Genomic DNA, 14,201 nt, shown 5'->3' on the forward strand with positions numbered 1-14,201 from the left:
TATAGCTTGTACGTTTGCATACAATATAGCGCGTCGAGATTCAATTCAATTAAATTCAATTATTTATTAATTAACAATATACATAATTGTGTTCAAATGTCATGGATGTAAATTTAAGAATCATAGAAATTACTTAATTAAAATACAGAGTCAAATAATTTATTACAAATTAAAATAAAATAGTATATAAAATTATTATGAAACAAAATGAACAATTTGAAACAATCAATTAAAAAATTAATATAAAAAGCAACAATTTATAAAGTGTACAATAAATTAAAATTTTTCTACGAAGTAACAGCATTTTTTTAATAATAAATCCCCCAGAGACTCAAGATCACTTCGCTTTATTAGACTTTACAATACATCGAGTAGGTACAGAACCAGAAATAGAGACGAAATGAGGGCCATACATTCCTGGTAACTCACCAGTCAAATGGGGAGCTGTTCTAATCGGTGGTAGGAAAACCAGCAAAACATCTAATTATAAAACAAACGGAATCACATTACATTGGTAATTATATTTTATATTAAACATGTAATTATATACTCGAAATTACAATACCTAATAATAATAACCTACGAATGTTTAATTATTTCTTTTTTTAGCTTGTGCTACGTAATCGTAGCTACCGGCCAGACCTGATCAATATTTATGAAAACAAAGAATGTAAGGAAGATAATATATTACATTTATTTCATACATTTCCCTTAACAACCCCAACAATTTCGAAGATATATTTACAAACAAAGAGCCGATGCTATCGCGCATGCGCGCATCCGAAACGCCCTGCCAGTGCTCTGTGGAGGCTCACCAAGAATACACACAACATGCAAATCTATTAAAACATAAATCAAAAGGCTGGTGGAAACCATGGGGAACCAGTTTAAAAACGTGGCAGTCATGGGCTGCCTTAAAACATTATTATTTGTCTTTAGCATTGTCTTCTGGGTGAGTATTGATTTACCTAGCAATGCTTATTTTGTAAATGCTTTACTGAAAGGACATTTTGAACTTTTGATAGTAAAATGTGACTACATTTTCACGTTGTATAATAATAAGAGCCTTTGAAATCGAAATAAACAATGTTTTAAAATTAATTAGACATAAGGTTTTCACGCTATTTTAATCTTCGTTGTAAATAAAATCTGCCTCACTTACAAATTACGTGCATATTTCATTTTATTTTTTATGATAACAAGTGACAAGACGAACAAGTCAAGCGCATGGTAAAAAGCGTCACGCCTGTCCATAACAGTTGCAGTACCTCTCAAAGCTTTAAATCGCAAAGGCGCACTCCCTGTACCCTTCACCCTGAGACAAGTTGACAAGTCCCATGTGCCGGTAATTTCACCAGCACTCTTACTCTTCAAAATCTTTTATCTTAATGTATAAAACTATTAATTACATAGGACCATTGACAAATTGTATATTTTTATCATTTCCAGTTGACAGGCTTGATTCTTCTAACTATGGGTTTATGGGCCCTGTTCGATATGCATAAATACATGGACTTGTCAATGGAATTCTCCGATACGGCGCCGTATGTCTTAATTGGCATTGCTGGTCTTATCATCCTGATCAGCTCTACTGCTTTCTCCTGCATCATTAAAGGACAACCTGTCCTGCTGTATATCGTAAGTCCATTTTCCGCCTGTTGCTTAGTGAGCATAGTGGGAACAGAGCTGACAACGGTAACTATCGCAAACTCGATTTTTTCCCGAAATAACGTTTGTTCGAATTTTCATTACACCGAAAACCGAATTATAACGAAACGTTGTTATTTCAGGAAATATTGGATGTTTATCACAAAGACACGATTGGGTTCGGTTAGGTTAGCTTAAGTTAGGTTTAAAAGAAAACACATTTTCCTCTCAAAATTACTTTCGAGGTTATGAAAATTACAGCAAACGTTATTTCTGCAAAATGTCATTTCGGCCTACTGATAGCTAATCGCTGACAACATACTTTAACTTTATACCGGGTCAAAGTAATATTTATTCTTTGTTTTTATAAAACTCTATTAGTGTGCATTTTGTCATGGTAAAACGTCTTCATATTGCCGCTATACTCCCAATCCTTGTTTTTTATCTTACCTGCACTTTTTAAATAAAATTACTACTTTAACATGCGGTTCCTTTGTGATTTTTTAAGTTCTTTAGTCTGATAGAAAGCAGTAAGTGCGGAATATGTAGATTTAGAGTTACTTAGTGCTAAGATGCTTGGGTTTAAACAGTTCGGAAAATAAAATAAATCACTAATTTGTTTTATATAATCTTTTTCAGATATTTTTTTTCAGACACATTAAACTCAATAAAAGCACTATAGTCCATTTGTTTAGGTACTTAACTAAATGTAGACAATCTTAAGATGTCTATTTAATGAAATATACGTTTATAAAGTGATTTTTACTTACCTTCAAATACAAAGTATAAATACTTAGCTTCATATGAAATTGCATAGATTTTTAATACCTATTGATTTGTAAACTATGTTTCAATGAAAAGATATATTAAGATTCTTAGGTTTTCGCGATTGTTACACATAGGAAATGAAACTATTTTTCCGGATTTAAATCGTGTATATTTGTTTTTTCAAACAAACCGACGTTTCGGGCCCTTTACTTACAGGTCCCATGGTCACGGTTGACTGTCAGTTAGTCAGTCGTTTGAAAAAACAAATATACACGATTTAAATCTGGAAAAATAGTTTCATTTCCTATGTATCAAGATTGTTTACATTTAATTTCATATTTAGTTAAGTGCCTAAACAAATGGACTATAAACGCTTGTGGAATAATAAAACACTCCTGTAAATTTCAAATATTTACGTAGAATATTTAAAACTCTATCCTGAAAACTGGTCATTTTGCAGATATCACCTTATTACATCAAGGATGCGAAATAAGACAGGGTTTACATTGACCTACCAAAAGGTCAATGGGGGTTTAACACCAAAACGTCATCAGTAAAGTTGCAATGGTTATCTAAAACTTTGACAGCAATATATTGTATTTAATAATATCCTATACAAGTCTACCTATATTTGTAGGTTATAAAGCCATTCGCTACCCTGTTTTCAGAACAGTCAGGTCATATACTCACTTAAGATCTCTAAGAGTTTACTTATGGTTTTATTAATTTATTACTATACCTAGACCCTCCTGAACGGTTGCGAAGACAGGTTTCAAGTAAGACGGTGTGGCAGTTTACCTGCCGATATAATTGGTTACTATAATAAGCCAGAAGTCTAGATGTAAAATGGCATTCTGTACCTACTTACCTGTAAAAGATATTGATATTTCAAGTTATTAAAACACTTACCTACATAAAAATTAACAACTAATTGTTTTTACATACTTACCTATTTAATTTAATACAGTTGTAATTCATGTTATTCTTTGTAAATTTAGTTTGTATTGTGTTCTGTGTAGTGTTACTTAATAAACTTTTATCTTACATTATTAATAATAATAACGCCGGGGGACACCGCCTTTCCCTTTTAAAAGTTCAAAATTATGTTTTAGCACAGAACACTATTACTCTTCGCGAGTCTTTTAGGCCTTGTGAGAGGCGAGAGCAACCCAATCAACCCACCCGAGTTTTAATCAGAATTTTACCCAACGCGTTTGGTATTAATCCATTTCTGCCCAAAATTGTGGGCGGAAATGACTAATACAGAATTTGTTACATAATTATTACTTATAACAAATTTCGTTGAAAAAATACACACAATACCCACCTTGCAATCCTGTGAATTTTCACTACTAGGATGGACATTACTTGTACACATTGACTTCTTGTACATTACTATTTTTATGAAGATCGATCTACGATCTAACGATTTTTGGATCGATTTCTTTCAATGCTATTTTCAAACGGAATCGATTCAATAGAAACGTTTACGATAAAACTCGGTCGCTTGCCCATCTCGAGACGACACGAGAGTCTAAATTAGAAAGATATGGATATATATTCAAGATAATAATAATAATAATTTTCCTGTCAGTCAATCGCCTGGTCTCACTAGGGAATTTCCTGTAGTATGAAGTACCCGAGCAACGGAGTTGGGAATCAAACCCAGTCGCATCCAGCGCCCACAGTGCAAATTATTAGTACCTACCACTCCAGTCGTCTTAATTAATGCAATAAGCCACAATGTAGAGAAACGTTTTATGAATTTTAATTTAATACGATTACCTCCTACTCTGTAATAACAAAAACATTTATATGTGTAGTGTATGTCGTTTTATTGTGGGTACTGGGTATTATGGAATAAAAAAATGTTTACCTATATAAAAAAATGTATGTTAGTAGTAGTAGTAAAAATTTGTGTTTTTTTTTTTATAATACCAAGTGACGGGACGAACAAGTCGTGTGGTAAGCGACACACTTATACAGTTGCAGTGCCACTCAAACCTTTATATCGCAAAGATCTTAGGGGCACTGCCACTGCTCTCGTCACACTGAGACATAAGTTGAAAAGTTCCATGCGCCTGTAATTTTACCAGCACCTCCGAACCGGAACGCAGTAAAGCTCACATACTAATATGTATAAATATTGGCGGCAGAAATAGGTACGGTGGCAGTACTTCCCTGGACGAACTCTTTCACAAGGAGCTCTATTGCTACTGCATAGAATTTACTGTTGATAGCACAGAGAACGATTTCAGTCTTATTCCTTATAACTGACCGTGCAGGGTTTGCGCACGATTGTGACGATATTTATTTTGAAAGAAAGTTTGACAATGACCTAATTACCTAGGTCATTACCTAATTAGGTCATTGTCAAACACAATTAAAAATATGTTTAATATGAAATCTTTATTACCCTTTTACATGTTAACCCCTAGATTTTCTATAATTTGTTACATAAAATAAAAAAGCGATAGATCAAACCATTAGGCTATACCACGGTTTCATCTTAACTAAATAGATTTAATTATTTAATTATTATTACAGTATTACCTACCGTAGTAGTTCTACATAAAGTTTAGTTTGTTCCTCAACATCAACAGTACGGCGGTTTCCTGGCATGCATCTTCGTGATGGACGTGGGTGTGGGAGCATCAGTTATGTGCTACCGCGACACCTTCGCCAAAGCCTTGCACGATGGACTTACAGAGACTCTCACCGCCTACGACCCTCGCAAGGCTAACTTCGACTTTGTGCAGTCAAATGTATGTAAATATTTTATTTATGTTTTTTTATGATAGGTGACCAAGTGACGGAACGAACAATTTGGCGCCTAATGTCAAGAGACTCGCCTGTCCATAGCAGCTGCAGTGTCACTCAGAACTTTAAATCTCAAAGCTCTGAGGAGCTGCCACTGAGCCCATCACCCTGAGATATAAGTTGACAAATCCCATGTGCCTGTAATTCCACCAGCACCCATAAGCTCAAGCCACACAGAGGCGGCCGCGGAAGAGTTCCGGGCGCAGGAATTTTTGTAATGTACGAGTTCATATGAACCCTGCCACACTAAAACGCGCGGCGGCCGAAAACACTTCCCGCGCCCGGAACTCTGTGTGGTCAGAGCATTGCCGTTGAAAACCGGAACTCAGTAATGCTCACAATACTGCTTGGCGGCAGAAATAGGTACATAAATAGGAAATACGCTACGTACTCTATAAATCGGTAGAATAATCAGAGACATTCCACAAACCGCAGTACTAGTAACCCTTACGATGGCGAGGAAAGTTTCACGAGAAACGAGCGAGAAGATACTTTAAGAAAATTAAAACGCACATTGCCTATACTCAGCAGACGACATCTTTGGGCTGACGAAGATAATTCTCAATGGTAACAGTTTGTTTTGGTGATATCATATCAGTGTAATCTTAAAATATAGAATGTAACAAAAAGGTTTAACCGCATTGTAGCTGTAATTGTACTAATGATACCAAATAAAATATTTATGACATACACAAAAAAATGTTATTCAGACGCAAAATGTGCGGGTCATTCGTAAATTTCTATGCAAAGACAAGATTGTTTTACGACATAGTTTCCCAAATTGGTCACTACCATCCTCCAATGGGCGCTGAAGAGTCCTAGGCGGGCAGTAGGGTCCTCGGAAACAATTGGGGGGCGTTGATGCTGTCCAGGGGGTGCTACCGCATTTGAAAAAAACAAACTTGAATTGTCTATAAAAACTACACTGCAAACATATAACTTTTTCCTTGTGATTTTTTAATATAAATATATAAAAATAATATAAAAAATATGTGTTTTCAATTATTTTTTGTGGTGGTAGGCGTTGAAATTTTTTTATTTTGCCAAAGTGGACGTTGAACCAAAAAGTCTGGGAACCTAAAACATACTTTTGTTACACTTGACCTCTATTATCTATATTTTCTTCAGTTAACTCTTTGCCTCTAACGTGAAAATAAAGGTGAAAAGGTGCCTAGCTACTTGTAAATGTTGCAAGACTCGAACTTCCAGTCTTGCAACATTTTCAAAAAAGTTTATAAACAATTTAACTCCAACCTGTAATTATCACAGAACATCTTCTTCTTCTTTATAATGTTGTAGCTCCATGGATGATTCCGCCAATGTCAAGTTAAAGAAGACGTGCGTTTTTTACTCAGAATTTGACCAGTGAATTTCGATAGAATTCGCTGAGAGAACCTACAACAACAGCCGACATACGCGGACTATTACAGAAACAAATTGTTACTTATAATTATTAATACAAAGATCGAACACTCAGAAAAAACACTCAGAAAAAATTCCTTCGATCCGGTCGGATTCGAACCGACGTCCTCTTGCATAGCGACTAAAAAGTCGTTGAAAGACCAAGTACAAAGACACGGCGCAAGCACATAGAAAAATTCGTGAGGTCCGTTGGTTCGTTCCGTGGCTTAGTTCGTATAGCGTCTGGCACGGTATGCAAGAGGACGTCGGTTCGAATCCGACCGGATCGAAGGAATTTTTTCTGAGTATTTTTCTGAGTGTTCGATCTTTGTATTAATAATTATAACAAACTAGTGGAGTAATTTCACAAAAAATAATTGAATATCAATTCAATAAAAATTAAATTAAATTGTTACTTTTCATAAATTGACACAGGATACACACAAATAAAAGGGGGAGTGGACTAACGTTAGGAGGAAGTTGATATTACCGGGACGGGAGATTTTAGGGGGAGGATATCATACAGAGGAGTGACGATACGGTTGCAGGCAATAAACCGGTGCTCGAGGGTACCTTCTGCCAGACCACACTCGCACAGGGAGTGGTCTCGAACACGAATCTTAGCCAAGAACACGGGAGTACATATGTGTGCTAAGCGTAGGAGAATAATTACAGAAATAATATTTTTCGCGATCGATTTCCTAGTTATCACAGAACAAGTAATAGTGCCTTTGGGTAGCCTTTATAAATCTGGCAATGATCCATTGTATGCTACCTATACCTAATAGATGCACTGCTGCGGCGTGAACAACTACACGGACTGGATGAGGTTGTCGCCACAGCGCGTCATTCCCATCTCTTGCTGCCTCGACCCCAACCGCTGCGTTACCGCCAACTACAGCGATGTCTATCAGAGGGTAAGTAACCATGGATAATTGCTGAACGTAAATTTGACGTCATTTTAAAGTAATAAATTTTACTTTAGTTGCGCTTCTACGTCTTTTTTTATACAACGAATAAGTGCGCATTTGACCTCCATCTCACCTGAAAGTGATGAAGAGATCGACGACGATACACACGTAACTAATGCCTGCTCACTCTCGTTTTGAAAAGGTCCAAGTTATAGCGTTCGGGGAATAAGTCCGCAGATAGTGAATAATAATAAACGTATTTCTAGACACTCGTTATGATAGTCTACCCATATATGGTAGATATGATAGTAACCCAATGCCGTTGCTATTAAAAAGGAAGGAATAGTAGGACAACTATCTGCGGAAAGTACGAGTAAAGGTCTCAAACAAAAGTGGCAAAAGCGAAAACCAAAGCTTAACTAAAGTAAACTTTTCGTGTATAAAATGATGTGAAATTTGTGCTTGTGAAATTAAATCGACATAGGAAATCATTAAAAGTACATAATGTTCCACTTGTCATATTCTCGTATTCGTACTTCAAGTAATCCAAGTTAATCGATTAACCGATTAAATTTATTGAAATCGGTTACCGGCAAGTGCGCGAAACCGGATTCATCCCCAACTTTGCCACCTTTAGAGGCAGAAAATTTTCATAAAATTTAAATGGGACCAATACTGAGGTGCGTACATACAAAAAAGTACAATCGAATTGAGAACCTCCTCCTTTTTGAAATCGGTTAAAAAAATACCCGTTCTAGAGATCAAATTTGGTTAAACAAAACTTACTTTTGCTGTTACAAAATGTCACCTCATACAAACCGTCGGTGTCCATCGACGAACTGAATTATGTCAATACGTTGTTGATATTTCTCTATGGAGAAGTGGTGGTCTACAACTACACCGAATGCACTTGGGAATCGTACTGTAAAGCCCGTAATTGGTTTTTTGAGACCCATAAAGCGAAACGGGGTACCCCGTACTATCTTATTCTGTTATTTAATTATTGGGCGCGTTCCCATTATATCGTGACGACATATAGTCGTGAAGTTTAAAGTGTCGTGGCATGTGTATTTAAATCAAGTTGTTGACATATAGTACAACACGAGTAACTTGTCGTTCACAATCTAGTGGGAACAGCTAGTCACAATATTTCAAAGGTAAAATAAACGTTCACGACACAGTCGTGATATGGGAACAGAATAGACGCGACAGTCGTCCAACGATAAATAAAACATCACGACTTAATAGGAACGCGCCCTTACAGTTAACGCCGTTACTGGCCATCTGTCCATGAACGGGTAATAACATTAAAAATATTATTTAATGAAAATATACATTTATTAACTATGTCTACAAGTTAGATTTTTTTAATTACAGGGATGTTACGAAATGATCCTGGAGTATTTAGAAAAGAACAGAGATATGCTGCTTGGCCTCGCTATTGGCACTGCTGTACTCCCGCTAGTAGGAGCAATACTCTCCTGTTGGCTTGCCAGCTACATAAAAAAGTCCAAATATGACGCTATGAACTAACTCTGCAAAATAGTCAAGACGAAAGAACTACTTTTCAAACTGTTCTAACGGCAATACGCATATTAGATAATCTCAAAGTATTTAAAATCTCAATTTTATATAGAGTTTAGGTCCCTTTTCCTGTGACTGATTTATACCTGTTACGAAATTATAAAACTCAATTAGGATGTAATTGTATTTACTAGTATCTAAATTCTAATTATAGCAACACAGTCAGCATCAAAATTAACTGAGTGAGTACGTAAACCAAAATATCTTATCACTTCCACTTTCCACTGTATCTTTCTAATGTATATATGTATGATGCAAACCTCTTGAATGCGAACTTTTGTTTCAAACTGAAAACAACGGAAAATGTTCCAATAAATAGTTTATTTATATTAAATGATTATATATTTTGAGTATACCAAACATATATGTACCTATATATAAAAATCATTGATTTTTATTAGGCTGGACTAATATTGTCCTTTTTTCTATGTCATCCTGACGAATTTGACCGAATCAATCTGACCAATGGGATAAAACCCCGTCTGCCAGACCAGTCTAACCACCAATCTGATCAACGAGAAACACTGAGGTTGATTGCTTATATTTACTACATTTTGAAGCTGACTGTTTTTTTTAATTCTTCTATTAATATTTACATTGGAAATATTATATTATTTTGTATTAAATAAAATTATTAAATGTTAACACAAGCATCCAAAAATGGTTTATTAATTTTACATATTATATTACTAGCTGGTGGGCACGACTTCGTCTGCGTAGAATAAGTACTTCAAGTAGCCTACTATACTATACTTAGGGTCGTATTCTAGAACTCTACTCAATGCTCAAGTTAGGATTGCACTGGAAACACAAGCACTGGAAATACCACCCTAATGGCAGGGACTCGAGTATGATTTTGAGCGCTTTAAACCATACTTAAATCCTGACTTGAGCATTGAGGAGAGTTCTAGAATACGACCCTAATTATCATAGTTTTATTGGTTCTCCAGACTAACTTTCATCCCCTATTTTAGCCCCAAGATGATAGATAGATGTATTTTTGTAAAAAAGGACAAAAAGGACCTTCTAGACCCATCTATCTCTATAGGTACCAAAATAGACAAAAATTGGTTCATCAGTTTAGGCGTGAAAACGTGGCAGACAGGTAAGAGTTACCATAGCATTTATATTATTGTTTGAATGTATCACGCGTGAAATGTAAAAACATGTTTGCTTTGTCGTTTTTTAAAAACATGTAGAAAAGGAAAATAATTATATAATTTGTGCCAAAAAATAAAAATAAAACTACAGATTCCAAAAATTGTATTATCTTTATTGTACATTAATTACAATTGCACATTAAAGTCAATCAATCACATTTATAAACCAACAGTCTTTCAACAATATGTACCTACAGTCCAACAAGTCAACAACATTATAATGCATTCAACTTGTTTGCAATGCAAAATTACACCAAATATACATTATTGCTAATATGTAATATAATAATCTATGATCTACATGCACCAAATTCAAATCAGGTGTATGTGTGTCTACAGCATGTATCCCCTCTTCTAATTATTAAAGGACATGACAAAATATAAAAATATATTACTTACAATTTCACTACCACCTCAACTATGCACTTCTAAAGAAACATCTCCAGTCAATCTCAACATTGGTCAACCCTACCAAATGTTTCTCCATGATACGGCCCTGACACTGTTTGATATGTCCCACACTTGATCCAGTTAAGAAATATATATACTTTTGTGAGGTAGACTAAATTGACATAGTACAGGGGGAAAACACGACACATAAAAGACATACTTTAATAATTTACTCACTATCAGAACTATTCTTATCTTCCTTAGCCTCTACAGGGGTTTCTTGCTTATAATGTCTGTATTCCGGTTTGAGCTCCCACATGTTCTTGTGTGGATTCTTCAAGTTGTAGTTACATACCTCTTTCAATATCTCCTTCAGGTACACTATAGGCTGCCTTGTAATCTGAATAGAAAAAAGAGTATATAATATTGTTTATTATTCAACAAAAACAGTCTCTCTATTTGTGCTTTATTTCTCAAAAATTATAGTTATTTAATAAGGAGCTTCAGAACAAAAATAGATAAAACCAAGAAATTTATCTATTTTTGTTCAGATCTGTGCATTTGAAATGAATTTTTAAAGGGGATTTAGTGGTTGATGTTCAGGTTCGATCAATTATTTATCATAGAAATGAACAAAAACTACCATTTGGCATCAAAAAAGGAGAACAAGTCACAATTGGTTGTTGTTCTGATACTCCTCAAATACAAACTGTTGTCATGCAATTTAATAGTAACAACTGAGGAAAAATTTAAATGGTACCAAATAATATTGAAGCTACAGCAGCACTCTTATATGTATAAAATACTTATATAAAAAATATCCATAAATTATTCATATAATTACTGGATATTTTTCTGTAAAAACAAGGATATAAGTAGTATGTACCTTTTGCAAGTCCTTGATATTGTAGTACTGATGCTTTTCAAATGCAGCAAACAGCATGTTGAGAACTGCATCTTTGTCATCACGAGCTTTCTTACCTTCTGCCTTTTTGCGTCCTTGATAGTCTATCTAAAACCATTCACACATAAACACATTTATTTCATATATACAAAATGTACCCTTTCTTTTGAAATTGCATAATAATGTGAACCAAATACTGAGCAGAAATATTGCTTAGAAAGGTAAATTTTAACATAAAATTTCCATACATAATGCAACAAATACTTGCAAATTGGGTGTGAAATCAAATGGTAACTAAATTGGAATTAATTAATTAGGTTATTATTTGGCTAGTATTACAACAAAATAAGGACATCTTACATTATGTGGATGATCAGACACGGGTTTGAAGCATTGCACAATTCCGTCCAACTGTTGTACTTGACGTTGAGGCATTGAAGCTTTTCTTATGGATTCTGATTTAAGTCTGTAGTATGTATTATCAGCATATGGCCTACATTCTAGCTTTTGAACTATCCGCCCTTCCATGTAAAGCTTTTCTGACTCTGGAACCACTGCATCAGTGTTTGATGCTAAAAGAACAAACGAATAGCATCGATATATGCAGGTTTCCAGGGCTATAAAGACTTTTACCAGGGCTATATTACTTAAGAAAAGTTTGTGAAGGTTACTTACGAACAACATGAGAAAACACCCCCAAAGACTGTCGAGTAACAGTTGACACGTCAAGGCGGTGTTCTTTCGGTATGCTCTGTTCACCGGGGTCTTTCAAACACAATACAGCTTCAGACAGCGAGAGCTGCACCTGAGCTCGTTGACCAGGCACGCGCGATATCTTCAACTTGCCTACTTCAATGTTTCCAGGAGCCTTTTCCCATTTATTTGCAATGTATTTAGGTACTTTTACAAGCCACACTCCTCGCCCAGTATTAGATAAATCTAACTCGCGATCGATGTGCGGGACATTGTTTGGGGCACTCATTGTTCAATAAAGTAATTAAACTATCTGTTTACAATATTACGTCTCAAGTGCGTTGCACTTCCTTCCTCTATATTCACGTGATTAATTAGAGTAACGACGACAGATTCCACACAAAATACGAATAAAAAATACTCTTCCCTTCGATTTGGCTAAGCAATTTGACCACAAACTAATAAAAGAGACTTGACATTGTTTTTTTTTTTTAATTTATTGCTGGCCATGGAAACAAAGTCCTTCAGCCGAATTTGACATTGTTTTTGGAAGAGTTGCCATATGCCTTGCCATTTTACTTTTTTTTTTTACCATTTCCAAGTTACAGTTTACGGAGTGCGTAATTTGTACACCACAGCCTTTTCGAATAATAGAAGCCGGTTGTTAATTTTTTTCTACAACGTAAGAAAAAGATTTATTTTTTAATTTGTTTTATGACCATGAGACAATAAGACTGGACATAGAAAGTAATATAAAAAATAGCTTATTACAACTTTTTTTCTATAGTATTTACGATGTATTAACATATGTATAACAATGAAATAAAGTGGATTTGAATAAATGTCGGACAAGTTGGAGTTGGTGGTGGATAGAAGGTGTGGAAAGCTTAAGCTTGTTTAATGAACCTAGACAAACACAAATAAATAGATTTGTAAAGTACTTAGAGTCTTTCTTTTATTTATTGATAAGGGTTTTATTTATCGAGTTCTCAGGTTTTCGCGATTGTTACTCATGGGAAATGAAACTGTTTTTCCGGATTTAAATCGTATATTTGTTAATCTGTTTTTCCGGATTTAAGTCGTATAAAGCGTATATTTGTTTTTTCAAACAAACCGACGTTTCAGGCCCTTTACAGGTCCCGTGGTCACGGTTGAGGGTTTTACTTGTTTTACCCTTTTTTTTAACAGGTTAAGCATATACACGAAGAGCTCTACTACTACTCTACGTATATATCTTTTACAGTTACAATTTTTCATGAAATTGAAACAAAACGTAAAAAAAATAAAATTAACTTTTGCAGTATGTACATATAAATAACTTTTTAGATAGTGACATGTAAGAAAAAACTTTACGTTGGCGACGTTCGCCGCTTACTATTTTTACAAACTTGATGTTGGCGAAATCCTAAAAAGGGCAGCTCCAATAAACGAAAAAGAAGAACGAAATGTAATTTTCGACTCAAGGACCTTGGCAACACTTATTGAATGCCAATTTGTCAGGGATTCGCTCTGGACCTTTTGGAGGGAAAAGTGTCGTTTTTATTTTGACTTTCAATTATTTTGTGAAATCTAATTTAAAGTGGAATAGGATAGTGCTATTGTGCCTTAATCGAAGATTAAAACGCGAAATTATACGAATCTCGAACTAAAATACCCGTATCGGCCCGTTCCACAAACTAATAAGAGTTACTACGGCCCGTTCTAAGGAATCCCGAGTCAATCCAAGCACGCCGCATCAAATTGCCTATCCTTTTTGTGGCGGCCATATTTACAGAAATATAATTAAACGAAGATATGGCTCAAAGGGCTTGTATCCAAGCCAAAATTATAAAAAAAAGCCAATTTGTCAAAAAGTGTCAATTTTGTGAAGTGAGTTTTGTTGAAATTTTTAATTTTTCGACATATATCACAAATTATGCGAGA

The 14,201-nt window shown here is 34.9% G+C and overlaps 2 protein-coding genes across 2 annotated transcripts; one reads left to right on the forward strand and one right to left on the reverse strand.

Annotated features, from left to right (window-relative positions):
- The first annotated feature begins 762 nt into the window (after positions 1-762).
- Positions 763-9,868, forward strand: LOC113233489 (tetraspanin-7-like). The gene is made up of 5 exons (XM_026468618.1): positions 763-952; positions 1,450-1,638; positions 5,019-5,180; positions 7,425-7,553; positions 8,925-9,868. Exons 1-5 carry the CDS (start codon positions 875-877, stop codon positions 9,078-9,080), a joined length of 714 nt encoding a protein of 237 aa, XP_026324403.1. The 5' UTR covers positions 763-874; the 3' UTR covers positions 9,081-9,868.
- Positions 9,869-10,526: 658 nt separating this feature from the next.
- Positions 10,527-12,584, reverse strand: LOC113235712 (general transcription factor IIF subunit 2). The gene is made up of 4 exons (XM_026471577.1): positions 12,261-12,584; positions 11,946-12,157; positions 11,568-11,693; positions 10,527-11,081 (listed from the first exon to the last, which is right to left on the reverse strand). Exons 1-4 carry the CDS (start codon positions 12,565-12,567, stop codon positions 10,911-10,913), a joined length of 816 nt encoding a protein of 271 aa, XP_026327362.1. The 5' UTR covers positions 12,568-12,584; the 3' UTR covers positions 10,527-10,910.
- Positions 12,585-14,201: the final 1,617 nt, after the last annotated feature.

Source organism: Hyposmocoma kahamanoa, unplaced genomic scaffold (genome assembly GCF_003589595.1).
Source record: "Hyposmocoma kahamanoa isolate Upper Pololo Valley unplaced genomic scaffold, ASM358959v1 102, whole genome shotgun sequence".
Classification (NCBI taxonomy): Eukaryota; Metazoa; Arthropoda; class Insecta; order Lepidoptera; family Cosmopterigidae; genus Hyposmocoma; species Hyposmocoma kahamanoa.

Excerpts from the sequence above, each read along its gene's own strand:
- LOC113235712 (XM_026471577.1), bottom strand. The coding sequence starts at position 12,567 with ATGAGTGCCCCAAACAATGTCCCGCACATCGATCGCGAGTTAGATTTA. Across the intron at positions 12,158-12,260 it reads GGTGTTTTCTCATGTTGTTC|CATCAAACACTGATGCAGTG; the intron begins GTAAGTAACCTT and ends TTGTTCTTTTAG. Across the intron at positions 11,082-11,567 it reads ATATCAAGGACTTGCAAAAG|ATTACAAGGCAGCCTATAGT; the intron begins GTACATACTACT and ends TTTTCTATTCAG.
- LOC113233489 (XM_026468618.1), top strand. The coding sequence starts at position 875 with ATGGGGAACCAGTTTAAAAACGTGGCAGTCATGGGCTGCCTTAAAACA. Across the intron at positions 953-1,449 it reads TCTTTAGCATTGTCTTCTGG|TTGACAGGCTTGATTCTTCT; the intron begins GTGAGTATTGAT and ends TATCATTTCCAG. Across the intron at positions 1,639-5,018 it reads AACCTGTCCTGCTGTATATC|TACGGCGGTTTCCTGGCATG; the intron begins GTAAGTCCATTT and ends CAACATCAACAG.